The 13,804-nt window shown below is 51.7% G+C and overlaps 1 protein-coding gene across 1 annotated transcript in view; it reads left to right on the plus strand.

Annotated features, from left to right (window-relative positions):
* Positions 1 to 5,802: 5,802 nt before the first annotated feature.
* RCC2 (regulator of chromosome condensation 2) overlaps positions 5,803 to 13,804 on the plus strand; it is a gene marked incomplete in the record, with an annotated part of 14,350 nt that continues 6,348 nt past the window's right edge. The window contains 3 exon segments of the mRNA XM_073601566.1: positions 5,803 to 6,028; positions 7,136 to 7,384; positions 12,927 to 13,020. Coding sequence (XP_073457667.1) covers positions 7,154 to 7,384; positions 12,927 to 13,020 — 325 coding nt within the window.

Consider the following 13,804-nt stretch of genomic DNA (forward strand, 5'->3'; position numbering starts at 1 on the left):
TGCACCGTCACTCCGGCGCCCGCCAACACGCAACACCAAATTTATGTATTTATTACCGGAGGCGCCGCCAGATAAAACCGATGGGAGACGGATTCAATTTAAACATAAAATGGAAAAGTAATCCCCCTTCACCAAACTCGGGTCATGTCCCCTTTAAGAGCGAATTCGCAACCTTGCGCTGCGTTGATGCTCGGGCGTTACGGCGCGTTTATGTTACACGGGAAACCTGCGCTGCATTAAAGCCCCATTCACACCCGAGCGTGCGTTGTTTGCACTCGCCTTTTTTTTTTTTTTGCGTGTTATTTACGCATCAATGTGTCGCACCTAAGGAAGCCCCGCGTGCGAAAAAAAAAAAACGCCCCCAAAGTAGCTCCAGAACCTTTTTTTTGGTCGCGGATGTTTTTTTTTTTTTTTAGTGCGCGTTTTGTCGTGTTTGTAGCGCGTATTTCTCGCACATCTGCCTCCCCGCGCTTGAGATGCCTTTAAAAATGAATGACACCATGAAAGCCACCCGCGATGGCGGCGCGTTTCCAAAACGCACATTTTTTTGGGTGTTTTCTTGCGTCTTCAGGAAACGCGCAGGGGGGAGTGCGGCCGGAGACGCCGCCAGATAAAAACGATGAGAAGAGGATTCAATCACAACATAAAATAGAAAAATAATCCCCCAGTCACCAGTCTTGGGTTATGTCCCCTTTAAGAGCCCATTCGCATGAGTGCGCTGCGTTGATGCTCGCGCGTTACGGAGCATTTATGTTATACGGGAAACCTGCGCTACATTACGGGCCCAATCACACCCGAGCATAGCAGGAACGTGCGTTCCCGCTCGCTTCTCTTGTTTTCATGCATTTACGTGCGTCACGCCGATAGCAAACTCCTGACTTTTATGGGCTGCCCTACCTGGGAGAAACACCCCAAAGGAGCTGCACTGTATATTATATACCAGAGGACTACAAGTCCCAGCATGTCCTGTATACACATATATTATATACCAGAGGACTACAAGTCCCAGCATGTCCTGTATACACATATATTATATACCAGAGGACTACAAGTCCCAGCATGTCCTGTATACACATATATTATATACCAGAGGACTACAAGTCCCAGCATGTCCTGTATACACTGTATATTATATACCAGAGGACTACAAGTCCCAGCATGTCCTGTATACACATATATTATATACCAGAGGACTACAAGTCCCAGCATGTCCTGTATACACATATATTATATACCAGAGGACTACAAGTCCCAGCATGTCCTGTATACACTGTATATTATATACCAGAGGACTACAAGTCCCAGCATGTCCTGTATACACCGTATATTATATACCAGAGGACTACAAGTCCCAGCATGTCCTGTATACACTGTATATTATACACAGAGGACTACAAGTCCCAGCATGTCCTGTATACACTGTGTATTATATACCTGAGGACTACAAGTCCCAGCATGTCCTGTATACACATATATTATATACCAGAGGACTACAAGTCCCAGCATGTCCTGTATACACATATATTATATACCAGAGGACTACAAGTCCCAGCATGTCCTGTATACACCGTATATTATATACCAGAGGACAAGTCCCAGCTTGTCCTGTATACACATATAAAATATACCAGAGGACTACAAGTCCCAGCATGTCCTGTATACACATATATTATATACCAGAGGACTACAAGTCCCAGCATGTCCTGTATACACCGTATACTCCACAACTGAAGACCACAAGTCCCAGCATGTCCTGTATACACCGTATACTCCACAACTGAAGACCACAAGTCCCATCATGTCCTGTATACACCGTATATTATACAATGGAGGACTACAAGTCCCAGCATGTCCCGTATACACCGTTATTCATAGGCCTGTCTGAACACTCCGCTCTCCTGTCATTCGGAGCCCCCGGACCCGGCACAGGTCAGGACTGGGAGGATGTCCCCCTCCACTCACCTGTCACCGTCCCGCGTCCGCTCTGATGAGGGATCTCTGGGACAAGCAGTGACAGGTGATGGGAGGTGAGCGCACCGGACACACCTCACCCATCCCTCATTGTGTAACATACCCCCGGGGGGGGGGGAGGGGGTGCCGATCGCTATACTCCAGCTGTTGTGGAACTACAAGTCCCAGGAGGTATTACAAGGCTATGACAACCACAGATATGACTCCCGTAGGCAGGGGGATGATGGGATTTGTAGTCACAGATTGTCCACCCTACTTTTGGAGAAGGAACGCTCCATCCGAAACTAATAATGAGACTCTGAGATATACAGTGCATGGAAAAAGTATTCATACCCCTTGACATTTTCCACATTTTGTCATGTTACATCCAAAAACATAAATGTATTTTATTGGGATTTTATGTGATAGACCAACACAAAGTGTCACATAATTGTGAAGTGGAAGGAAAATGAAAAATGATACAAATAAATATGTGAAAAGTGTGTGTGGGGGGGGGGGGCATTTGTATTCAGCCCCCTTTACTCTGATACCCCCTAACTAAAATCCAGTGGAACCAATTGCCCTCAGAAGTCACCTAATTAGTAAATAGAGTCCACGTGTGTTAGTTAATCTCAGTATAAATACAGCTGTTCTGTGAAGCCCTCAGAGGTTTGTTAGAGAACCTTAGTGAACAAACAGCATCACGAAGGCCAAGGAACACACCAGACAGGTCAGGGATAAAGTTGTGGAGAAGTATAAAGCAGGGTTAGGTTATAAAAAAAATCTCCCAAGCTTTGAACATCTCACGGAGCTCTGTTCAATCCATCATCGGAAAACGGAAAGAGTATGGCACAACTGCAAACCTACCAAGACATGGCCGTCCACCAGGCACGGACTGGCCATAGGGCACACCGGGCATTTGCCCGGTGGGCCGCATCTGCTAACAATCAGGGCCCCACTGCGGAGCGACCGGGTGCACGGGAGGCGGGCAGCGCCACGTGCTGCATTATTGCCCAACGAGCGAGGCGCGGGTGGGGCCAGGAGCTACACCGATTCTCTGACCCCGCCCCTAGTCTCAGGAGGTCGCGGGGTAGGAGCTGAGATCGGCGTGGGAGCGGCAGCCAGCAGCACTATGAGCCTGCGAAAGGTGGGCTTGGCTGGCCAGGACCGTTAGGTCCTTCTCCCCACTGCCCTTTGACTGTTCCTAATAGGGTTGCCACCTTTTCTTCAAGCCGAACCCGGACACTTTAGCGGCACAGGACACATTTTTTTTTCATAGTATACACTATGGGATTATAAAAGACCCGGGGCATCTTTGGGTGCCCCAAAGAGAGTGGTAATGCAGCGCGCTGCGGCAAACAGTGGATGTGGCCAAACTGCTCTTGCTGAAATCATCACCCCCCCCCCCAGTGCCCCATTGATGCCAAACCTGCCCCCAGACAGCGGCCCGCAGCTCCCGGACGGCAACAAATTTTTGTGTGACTATCTCAGTTACTTGGGGAGCTACAGCCCAAGCTGAATAATGCGTCCGGGTTTCAGGCAGACTGAAACCCAGACACATAATTCCAAACCCTGACTGTCTGGGTGAATCCCGGACAGGTGGCAACTCTAGTTTCTAACCCTGTCAGTGGTCTGAGTAATGGGTGACAGTGGCTTGTATAGGGCAAGGGGGAAAGGGAGTTGCAGGGAATGTCCGCACTACAGGCCTCTTCTATGGGGCTCCACCAGACACAGAGAGTGGCCAGAGGGGATCTGATGAGCGGAGGGGGAGCTGTGGACAGGACTATTGGAATTAGAGGGCTTTGAGTGGTATCCCTATGGAGAGCGAAGTGATATTTGGGGATGGAGTAATGGAGGGTAAAGGGGGCTTTGTGGGAGGGGCTATGGAGAGGTGAATGGCATTTGGGGGTGGGGCTATGGAGAGAGAAGTTTGTTGGCACGGATATTGACAGTAGAAAAGGTCATTGTGGGTGGGGCTTTGTAGAGTACAGGAATGGTTGTGGGTGGGGCTATGAATAGTACAGGGGGGGGGGGTGATGGGCAGAGTAAATGGACAGTTGGTTGTGGTTATGGAGCTAAGTGATGGGTGAGGTGGGTAATAATGTTCAGTAACCTAATAATGTGCAGAAGCCTCTAGCAACCAATCAGTGAGCAGTAATGATGTGCAATAATCCCTAGCAACCAATCAGTGAGAATAAGGATGTGCAGTAACCTCTAGCAACAAATCAGTGAGCAGTAATAATGTGCAGCAACCTCAAGCAGCCAATCAGCGAGCTGTAGTTATGTGCTGTAACCTCTAGCAACCAATCAGCGAGCAGCAATGATGTGCTGTAACCTATAGCAACAAATCAGTGAGGAGTAATAATGTGCAGCAACCTCAAGCAGCCAATCAGCGAGCAGTAATTATGTGCAGTAACCTCTAGCAACCAATCAGTGAGCAGTAATGATGTGCAATAATCCCTAGCAACCAATCAGTGAGAAGTAAGGATGTGCAGTAACCTCTAGCAACAAATCAGTGAGCAGTAATAATGTGCAGCAACCTCAAGCAGCCAATCAGCGAGCGGTAATTATGTGCTATAACCTCTAGCAACCAATCAGTGAGCGGTAATGATGTGCAGTAACCTCTAGTAACCAAACAGTGAGCGGTAATAATGTGCATCAACATCAAGCAGCCAATCAGTGAGCAGTAATTATGTGCTATAACCTCTAGCAACCAATCAGTGAGCAGTAATGATGTGCAGTAACCTCTAGCAACAAATCAGTGAGCGGTAATAATGTGCAACAACCTCAAGCAGCCAATAAGCGAGCGGTAATGATGTGCAGTAACCTTTAGCAACCAATCAGTGAGCAAAAATGATGTGCAGTAACCTCTAGCAACAAATCAGTGAGCAGTAATAATGTGCAGCAAACTCAAGCAGCCAATCAGTGAGCAGTAATTATGTGCTATAACCTCTAGCAACCAATCAGTGAGAGGTAATGATGTGCAGTAACCTCTAGCAACAAATCAGTGAGTGGTAATAATGTGCAACAACCTCAAGCAGCCAATCAGCGAGCGGTAATGATGTGTAGTAACCTCTAACAACCAATCAGCGAACAGAAATGATGTGCTATAACCTCTAGCAACCAGTTAGTGAAAGTGGTAATGATATGCTGTAACCTCTGCCAACCAATCACAACCAATCAGTCCCATGTTATATTATTAAAGCGGGAGTAAATATATATATATATATATCTGTATACACACAGATACCCTGGGATGGGATGGGGGGAGGAGGATGATACAGACAGATGGGAGGGGGTGGGGTTATAGAACAAAGGGGCGGGGAAATTAAACGTAGGAGGCCGGACTTTACAGCCATACATAATAGAGGGCGGAGTAATAGAGTGGAGGGGGCGGGAAGAGTATAAGTAGGGGGCGGGATTATAGGGAGGTAGGCGGCAGAGAAGGGGGGAGGATGCGCGGTAGGAGGTGGGTAAAAATGAAGTCGGAGGCGGGATGATAGGAAGACACAGAGAAGGGGGTGGAGTATTGGAGAGTAAGGGGCGGGGTGATAGGGACACACAGTGAAGGGGCGGAGTATTGGAGAGTGAGGGGCGGGGTGATAGGAGCACACAGTGAAGGGGGCGGAGTATTGGAGAGTGAGGGGAGGGGTGATAGGAGCACACAGTGTAGGGGGCGGAGTTTTGGAGAGTGAGGGGCGGGGTGATAGGGACACACAGTGAAGGGGGCGGAGTATTGGAGAGTGAGGGGCGGGGTGATAGGGGCACACAGTGAAGGGGGCGGAGTATTGGAGAGTGAGGGGCGGGGTGATAGGGGCACACAGTGAAGGGGGCGGAGTATTGGAGAGTGAGGGGCGGGGTGATAGGGGCACACAGTGAAGGGGGCGGGGTAGAACCCCTCGGACAGGCCGGGTCCCCGAAGTACGCTCCTCCCCCCGCTAGGGGTCGCTGTGCGGATCAGGCCCGGGCCGCCCCCCATGTGCTCGGTGTTTGTAGTCAGTGCCGGGTGTCGGACGGACAGACGGGCGGAGAGTTGTTGGGAGGACGGAAGTTCCGAGCTCCGGGAGAACAGATAGAGGTGAGGGGTCCGGGGAGGGGAGATGGAGGAGGGGGAGAGGGGACACGTGTGTCCGGACACAGCCCATTGTTCAGGAGCCGGCCGACACAAAGAGCCGCCATCACCGCCACACCGGGGGGACCGAGAGCACAACGGGGGGCATACTGGGAGCACTGGGCCAGGACTGGGGGCAAACTGGGAGCACTGGGCCAGGACTGGGGGCATAGTGGGAGCACTGGGCCAGGACTGGGGGCATAGTGGGAGCGCTGGGCCAGGACTGGGGGCATAGTGGGAGCGCTGGGCCAGGACTGGGGGCATAGTGGGAGCACTGGGCCAGGACTGGGGGCATAGTGGGAGCGCTGGGCCAGGACTGGGGGCATAGTGGGAGCGCTGGGCCAGGACTGGGGGCATAGTGGGAGCGCTGGGCCAGGACTGGGGGCACTGGGCCAGGACTGGGGGCATGCTGGGAGCACTGGGGCCATGACTGGGGGCATACTGGGCCGGGACTGGGGGCTTACTGGGCCGGGAGCACTGGTCCAGGACTGGGGACATACCAGGGAGCACTGGTCCAGGACTGGGGGTGTGCTGGGCAAGGATTGGAGCTTGATTGAGAGCATAGTGGGATACTGGGACAGAATGGTGGGAGCATTGGAGCAGAACTTGATGGATACTTGGAGCACTGGGCCAGAACCAGGGGCTTACTGGGACAGAACTGTAAGGATGCTGGGAGCACTGGAGCAGAACTGAATGGATACTGGGAACACTTGGGCAGAACTGGGAAGGATATTGGCAGAACAGGGAGATACTGGGATCCAACTGTAGTGATACTGGAAGCGCTGGAACTGGACTGTGGTAAACTGGGAGCAATGGGACAGAACTTGAAGAAGAATAATAGGAGTGCTGAGGGAGAACGGAGCACTGGGACCTGTTGAGGGATTAGTCTGTCTTGGTTGAGGTGGTCGCAGACCAGGGTGGTATTTGTTTTAGGTTTGTGAGTTTGGGGGGCAGTTGGGGTTGGAGGTCCGGGAACCCGGATTTTCTAGGAACGGAGTTCTGGGTTTTGGGTCCAGGCTTCAGAGGGTATCTCCATGTCCATCTGACCCCTCTATGTCTCCTGCCTCTCTGCAGTAACACACCGTAGCCACCATGCCAAGAAAGAAGGTGACAGATGGAACCGCCTCCAGGAAGCGTTCGGCAGGGAAGAAGCGGGGACGGGATGAGTTCAGCAGCGACGACGATCTGGAGCTGGACGGCAGCCCAGGATCAGACGGGGGCCCCAACAACAAGCGGGGGCCCAACAAGGGAGGAGCCAACAAGGCCGGGAGTGGAGCTGCTGCTGTGGTCGTTACTGAACCTGAACATACTAAGGAGAAGATAGTAAGTGGCCCCATTATGTTACCATTACCACCATATACTATATACTCATCATTTATCAGCCCTTTTTAAGCCTAAGCCTTAATCTTAAATTGGTGGTTGGCGGGAGGAGGCCCCCCTTCCGTTGGTGGTCGGCGGGGAGACAATCCCTGGTATAGATGGCTAAAACGATGATTGGTGTCAATGGTTACTTATCTAAGAGATGGGAATTTCTCCAGGAACCCTTGGCAACCTCTGGAGGAGCCCTAATTGAGAAAGGCTGTTCTATATTATTTACCAGATCGATCATTATTCTATACCTCAGTGAGATCATTCTGAGGCAAAGCCAGTAAAGTGTTACTAATATGTAATTATTGTAATGTTTACTATCATTTAATCGTTGTTTGTGAAGAAATGTGTAATTCCATGTTGTACTGTTCTGGTCATGTTGTATATTCATCATCAGCGACCTAGAACAAGGAGAACCTTGTAAAATCCATAAAATTCACTAAGACCGTATCAGGGAGAGGCTCATAAAATATTACTGCTACATATAATTGCCAACTATTGGAAATGGGTGTGTGCCAAGAAGGGTGTGTGCCAAGAAGCAAATGACCAACCCCCCCCCCCCCCCCCCCCCCCAAAGCCTTCAAGCTCGTGTATGTGCAGCTCCTTTCCCCTCCAAATGTTGGAGTTTAGATATAGGCATTGTATTAAAGGGTCTTGGTAATACTCCATCATTGTAGACAATTGTGCTCCTCCAACCTTGTGCTAACAGTTTGAAGACCCTTTTCTGTTCCACCTTGACTGTGCCCTCCCCCCCGCCTTGTGTACAAAGCCAGCTCCATAAACATGGTGTGACCAGTTTGGGTTGGAGGAACGTGGGTCTCCTGCACAGAGCCCTGACCTCGTTATCTCTACTGAACACCTTTTAGGTTGAATTAGAACACCGATTGCGAGCCAGTCTTGTCATCCAACATTAGTACCTGACCTCACAAATGGGCATTAATTCCCACACACACCCTCACAAATCTTGAGGAAAGCCTTCCCAGAAGTCGGGAGGATGTTATTGCCACAAAAGGGGGGCGCAACTCCATAATACTGGCCATGGTTTTGTGATGGGACGACCAACAATCTCTTATAGGTGTTGGTGGTCAGGTGTCCCCCAGTATTTGGTCTATATAGAGAAGTGAGTGAAAAGCTCCCACAGTTGATCCTGGTTGTGTCCCTGCTGGGTAGGTTTGCCCTCTTCTTTTTTTTTTTTTTTTTTTTTTTTTTTTATTTGTCCGGGTCACCTTTCCCCCTGGACAAATTGATGGGATATCCAGAATTTTACAGTTGTCATCAGAACAGTAGTTGGTGGGGGGGCGGCGAAGTCAGTGGGGAGGACTCCCCTTACATTGGTTGTCAGTAAAAACAATTTCTCCTACATTGGTGGTCATTGGGATGGATTCCCCCTTTTGTAGGGGGTCATTGGGAAGGATGCCCTTTAGTTGGGGGTCAATGGGAAGGATGCCTCTTTTAGTTGGGGGGGGGGGGGTCATTGGGAAGGATGCCTCTTTTAGTTGGGGGGGGTCATTGGGAAGGATGCCTCTTTTAGTTGTGGGGGGGGGGGGGGAGTCATTGGGAACGATGCCTCTTTTAGTTTGGGGGGGGGGTCACTGGAACAATGCCTCTTTTAGTTGGGGGGGGTCATGGGAAGGATGCCTCTTTTAGTTGTGGGGGGGGGGGGGGGTCATTGGGAACGATGCCTCTTTTAGTTTGGGGGGGGGGTCACTGGGAACAATGCCTCTTTTAGTTGGGGGGTCATTGTGAAGGATGCCTCTTTTAGTTGGAGGGGTCATTGGGAAGATGACTCTTTTTGTTGGGGGGGTCATTGGGAAGGATGCCTCCTTTTTGTTGGGGGGGTCATTGGGAAGGATGCCTCTTTTAGTTGGGGGGGGGGGGGGTCATTGGGAAGGATGCCTCTTTTAGTTGGGGGGGGGGGGTCACTGGGAACGATGCCTCTTTTAGTTGGGGGGGGGGGGTCACTGGGAACGATGCCTCTTTTAGTTGGGGGGGTCACTGGGAACGATGCCTCTTTTAGTGGGGGGGGGGGGGGTCACTGGAACGATGCCTCTTTTAGTTGGGGGGTGGGTCACTGGGAACGATGCCTCTTTTAGTTGGGGGTCACTGGGAACGATGCCTCTTTTAGTTGGGGGGGGTCACTGGGAATGATGCCTCTTTTAGTTGGGGGGGGGGGTCACTGGCAACGATGCCTCTTTTAGTTGGGGGGGGGGTCACTGGGAACGATGCCTCTTTTAGTTTGTGGGGGGGGTCACTGGGAACGATGCCTCTTTTAGTTGGGGGGGGGGGGTCACTGGGAACGATGCCTCTTTTAGTTGGGGGGGGGGGGGGGGTCACTGGGAACGATGCCTCTTTTAGTTGGGGGGGGGGTCACTGGGAACGATGCCTCTTTTAGTTGGGGGGGGGGGGGTCACTGGGAACGATGCCTCTTTTAGTTGAGGGGGGGGGGGGGGTCACTGGGAACGATGCCTCTTTTAGTTGAGGGGGTCATTGGGAACGATGCCTCTTTTAGTTGGGGGGGTCATTGGGAACGATGCCTCCTTTAGTTGGGGGGGGTCATTGGGAAGGATGCCTCTTTTAGTTGTGGGGGGGGGGGGGGGAGTCATTGGGAACGATGCCTCTTTTAGTTTGGGGGGGGGGGTCACTGGGAACAATGCCTCTTTTAGTTGGGGGGGGTCATTGGGAAGGATGCCTCTTTTAGTTGTGGGGGGGGGGGGGGGTCATTGGGAACGATGCCTCTTTTAGTTTGGGGGGGGGTCACTGGGAACAATGCCTCTTTTAGTTGGGGGGGTCATTGTGAAGGATGCCTCTTTTAGTTGGAGGGGTCATTGGGAAGGATGACTCTTTTTGTTGGGGGGGTCATTGGGAAGGATGCCTCCTTTTTGTTGGGGGGGTCATTGGGAAGGATGCCTCTTTTAGTTGGGGGGGGGGGGTCATTGGGAAGGATGCCTCTTTTAGTTGGGGGGGGGGGGGGTCACTGGGAACGATGCCTCTTTTAGTTGGGGGGGGGGGTCACTGGGAACGATGCCTCTTTTAGTTGGGGGGGGTCACTGGGAATGATGCCTCTTTTAGTGGGGGGGGGGGGGGGGTCACTGGCAACGATGCCTCTTTTAGTTGGGGGGGGGGTCACTGGGAACGATGCCTCTTTTAGTTTGTGGGGGGGGTCACTGGGAACGATGCCTCTTTTAGTTGGGGGGGGTCACTGGGAACGATGCCTCTTTTAGTTGGGGGGGGGGGGGTCACTGGGAACGATGCCTCTTTTAGTTGGGGGGGGGGGGTCACTGGGAACGATGCCTCTTTTAGTTGGGGGGGGGGGGGTCACTGGGAACGATGCCTCTTTTAGTTGAGGGGGTCATTGGGAACGATGCCTCTTTTAGTTGGGGGGGTCATTGGGAACGATGCCTCCTTTTAGTTGGGGGGGGTCATTGGGAAGGATGCCTCTTTTAGTTGTGGGGGGGGGGGGGGAGTCATTGGGAACGATGCCTCTTTTAGTTTGGGGGGGGGGTCACTGGGAACAATGCCTCTTTTAGTTGGGGGGGGTCATTGGGAAGGATGCCTCTTTTAGTTGTGGGGGGGGGGGGGGGGTCATTGGGAACGATGCCTCTTTTAGTTTGGGGGGGGGTCACTGGGAACAATGCCTCTTTTAGTTGGGGGGTCATTGTGAAGGATGCCTCTTTTAGTTGGAGGGGTCATTGGGAAGGATGACTCTTTTTGTTGGGGGGGTCATTGGGAAGGATGCCTCCTTTTTGTTGGGGGGGTCATTGGGAAGGATGCCTCTTTTAGTTGGGGGGGGGGGGTCATTGGGAAGGATGCCTCTTTTAGTTGGGGGGGGGGGTCACTGGGAACGATGCCTCTTTTAGTTGGGGGGGGGGGGTCACTGGGAACGATGCCTCTTTTAGTTGGGGGGGTCACTGGGAACGATGCCTCTTTTAGTGGGGGGGGGGGGTCACTGGGAACGATGCCTCTTTTAGTTGGGGGTCACTGGGAACGATGCCTCTTTTAGTTGGGGGTCACTGGGAACGATGCCTCTTTTAGTTGGGGGGGGTCACTGGGAACGATGCCTCTTTTAGTTGGGGGGGGGGGTCACTGGCAACGATGCCTCTTTTAGTTGGGGGGGGGTCACTGGGAACGATGCCTCTTTTAGTTGGGGGGGGGGGTCACTGGGAACGATGCCTCTTTTAGTTGGGGGGGGGGGGTCACTGGGAACGATGCCTCTTTTAGTTGGGGGGGGGGGGTCACTGGGAACGATGCCTCTTTTAGTGGGGGGGGGGTCACTGGGAACGATGCCTCTTTTAGTTGGGGGGTGGGTCACTGGGAACGATGCCTCTTTTAGTTGGGGGGTGGGTCACTGGGAACGATGCCTCTTTTAGTTGGGGGGGGGGGGGTCACTGGGAACGATGCCTCTTTTAGTTGGGGGGGTCACTGGGGAACAATGCCTCTTTTAGTTTGGGGGGGGGGTCACTGGGAACGATGCCTCTTTTAGTTTGTGGGGGGGGTCACTGGGAACGATGCCTCTTTTAGTTGGGGGGGGGGGGTCACTGGGAACGATGCCTCTTTTAGTTGGGGGGGGGGGTCACTGGGAACGATGCCTCTTTTAGTTGGGGGGGGGGGGGGTCACTGGGAACGATGCCTCTTTTAGTTGGGGGGGGGGGGTCACTGGGAACGATGCCTCTTTTAGTTGAGGGGGGGGGGGGTCACTGGGAACGATGCCTCTTTTAGTTGAGGGGGTCATTGGGAACGATGCCTCTTTTAGTTGGGGGGGTCATTGGGAACGATGCCTCCTTTTAGTTGGGGGGGGGGAATTGGGAACGATGCCTCTTCTAGTCAGGGGGGGGGGGTCATTGGGAACAATGTCTTTTTTTTAGTTGGGAGGGGTCATTGGGAGCGATCCCTCTTTTGTGGGGGGGTAGTGGAGTCATTGGGAATGGTGCCCTTTCGCTGGGGGGGGGTCATTGGTAACGATGCCCCTTTGGGGGGGTGAGGGTCATTGGGAATGATGCCCCTTTCATTGGGGGGGGGGGGTCATTGGGAACAATGCCATTTGGGATGGATGTACTCCTACAGTTGGTGGCCAGTGGAAGAATGCTCCTCACATTGGTGGTCAGTGGGAAGACTCTCCCCAATACAGATGGCTAAAAAGATTATTGGCGTCAGCAGTTACTTATAGGTGTTGTTGGTCAGGTGTCCTTCAATATTTGGTCTATATCGTTTGAGTGAAGATTTCCCACAGTTGATCATGGTTGTGTCCCTGCTGGAGAGATTAGCCCTCCTTGTTTGTTCTGGTCGCCTTTGCCCCAGGACAAATGATAAAAAATCCAAATTTTTAGAGTTGTCACCAGAACAGTAGTTGGCGGGGGATGGGGGGGGGGGGGTAGATATTTCAAGGGTTCCTCTGTGTTGAAAAGGTTGAGGGAGGCTACCATAGATGTACCTTGAGTGATTTGTTCCGTAGGCTTGCAGGGTTTTTTCTTGTTTGATCGTCAATCCTTTTTCTTTCCAGAAACTTGAAGGCTCCAAAGCTAAGGGACAGCTTTTGATTTTTGGAGCAACCAACTGGGACTTGATAGGGCGTAAAGAAGTGCCTAAACCACAAGGTGAGTGAGCTTTTGTTGACTTCTCAAAGACCACTTGGATGCTGAGGTCCACTGTACAGTACACTTGGCTCCCATGTAGGGGTTCTTGAGGTCGGATGAAAGAAAATTCAGGGGTTGGGGGGGTCACTTGAAGCAGCCAGTGATGTTGGAGCGCTACATTTTTTTTTTTTTTTTTGAGGGGTGTTTTCATCTCTTAAAACATTCTGCTGATGTCTCCCCATTGACTTCACAGATCTACACATTGGCTGTGGCCACTTTGAGGTCTTCCCACCCTCGCCTCCAGATTGTTTTTGTTTTTTTATTTTACATTCTGCCTCCAACTGGATAAGTAGGAACTTCCTTCTGTGGTGAGGGGGAGAAAGCCAGGAAGTAACTAGCTGGGAGATCTTAATGCTGAAGTCCTCAAAACTTGACATAGTAGACTTCCACCTTGGCACTAAAATAATGCCCTTTTGGGTAAGCCGGTCCTTCAAATGCTAAAATCTGGCCGGTGTGGTCAGTTTTAATATTTGCCTTTACACTATTCGCCATAACGATGTGCCTTTGTCTCTGAGAACTAAGATGACCTCTACTGTGGAAGTTGTTCCCAAAAAGACAAGGATGGGGCAAAGGTCCAGTTGTCTGCATATCCTGTGGGTTGTCTGCTCATTGCTGGCATACTTTGTCTTTGGTCTGAGGTGGCCATCTTGGTAGAGAGAGTGCTTTTGCTTCATGTCGGAGCAGACCCTCTGATGACTTGGTAAGGTAATGTTGAAGAAAAAGCAGGAGGGGTAAAGAAGGCGAA

The sequence above is a fragment of the Aquarana catesbeiana genome, linkage group LG10 (genome assembly GCF_042186555.1).
Source record: "Aquarana catesbeiana isolate 2022-GZ linkage group LG10, ASM4218655v1, whole genome shotgun sequence".
NCBI classification, from domain to species: domain Eukaryota; kingdom Metazoa; phylum Chordata; class Amphibia; order Anura; family Ranidae; genus Aquarana; species Aquarana catesbeiana.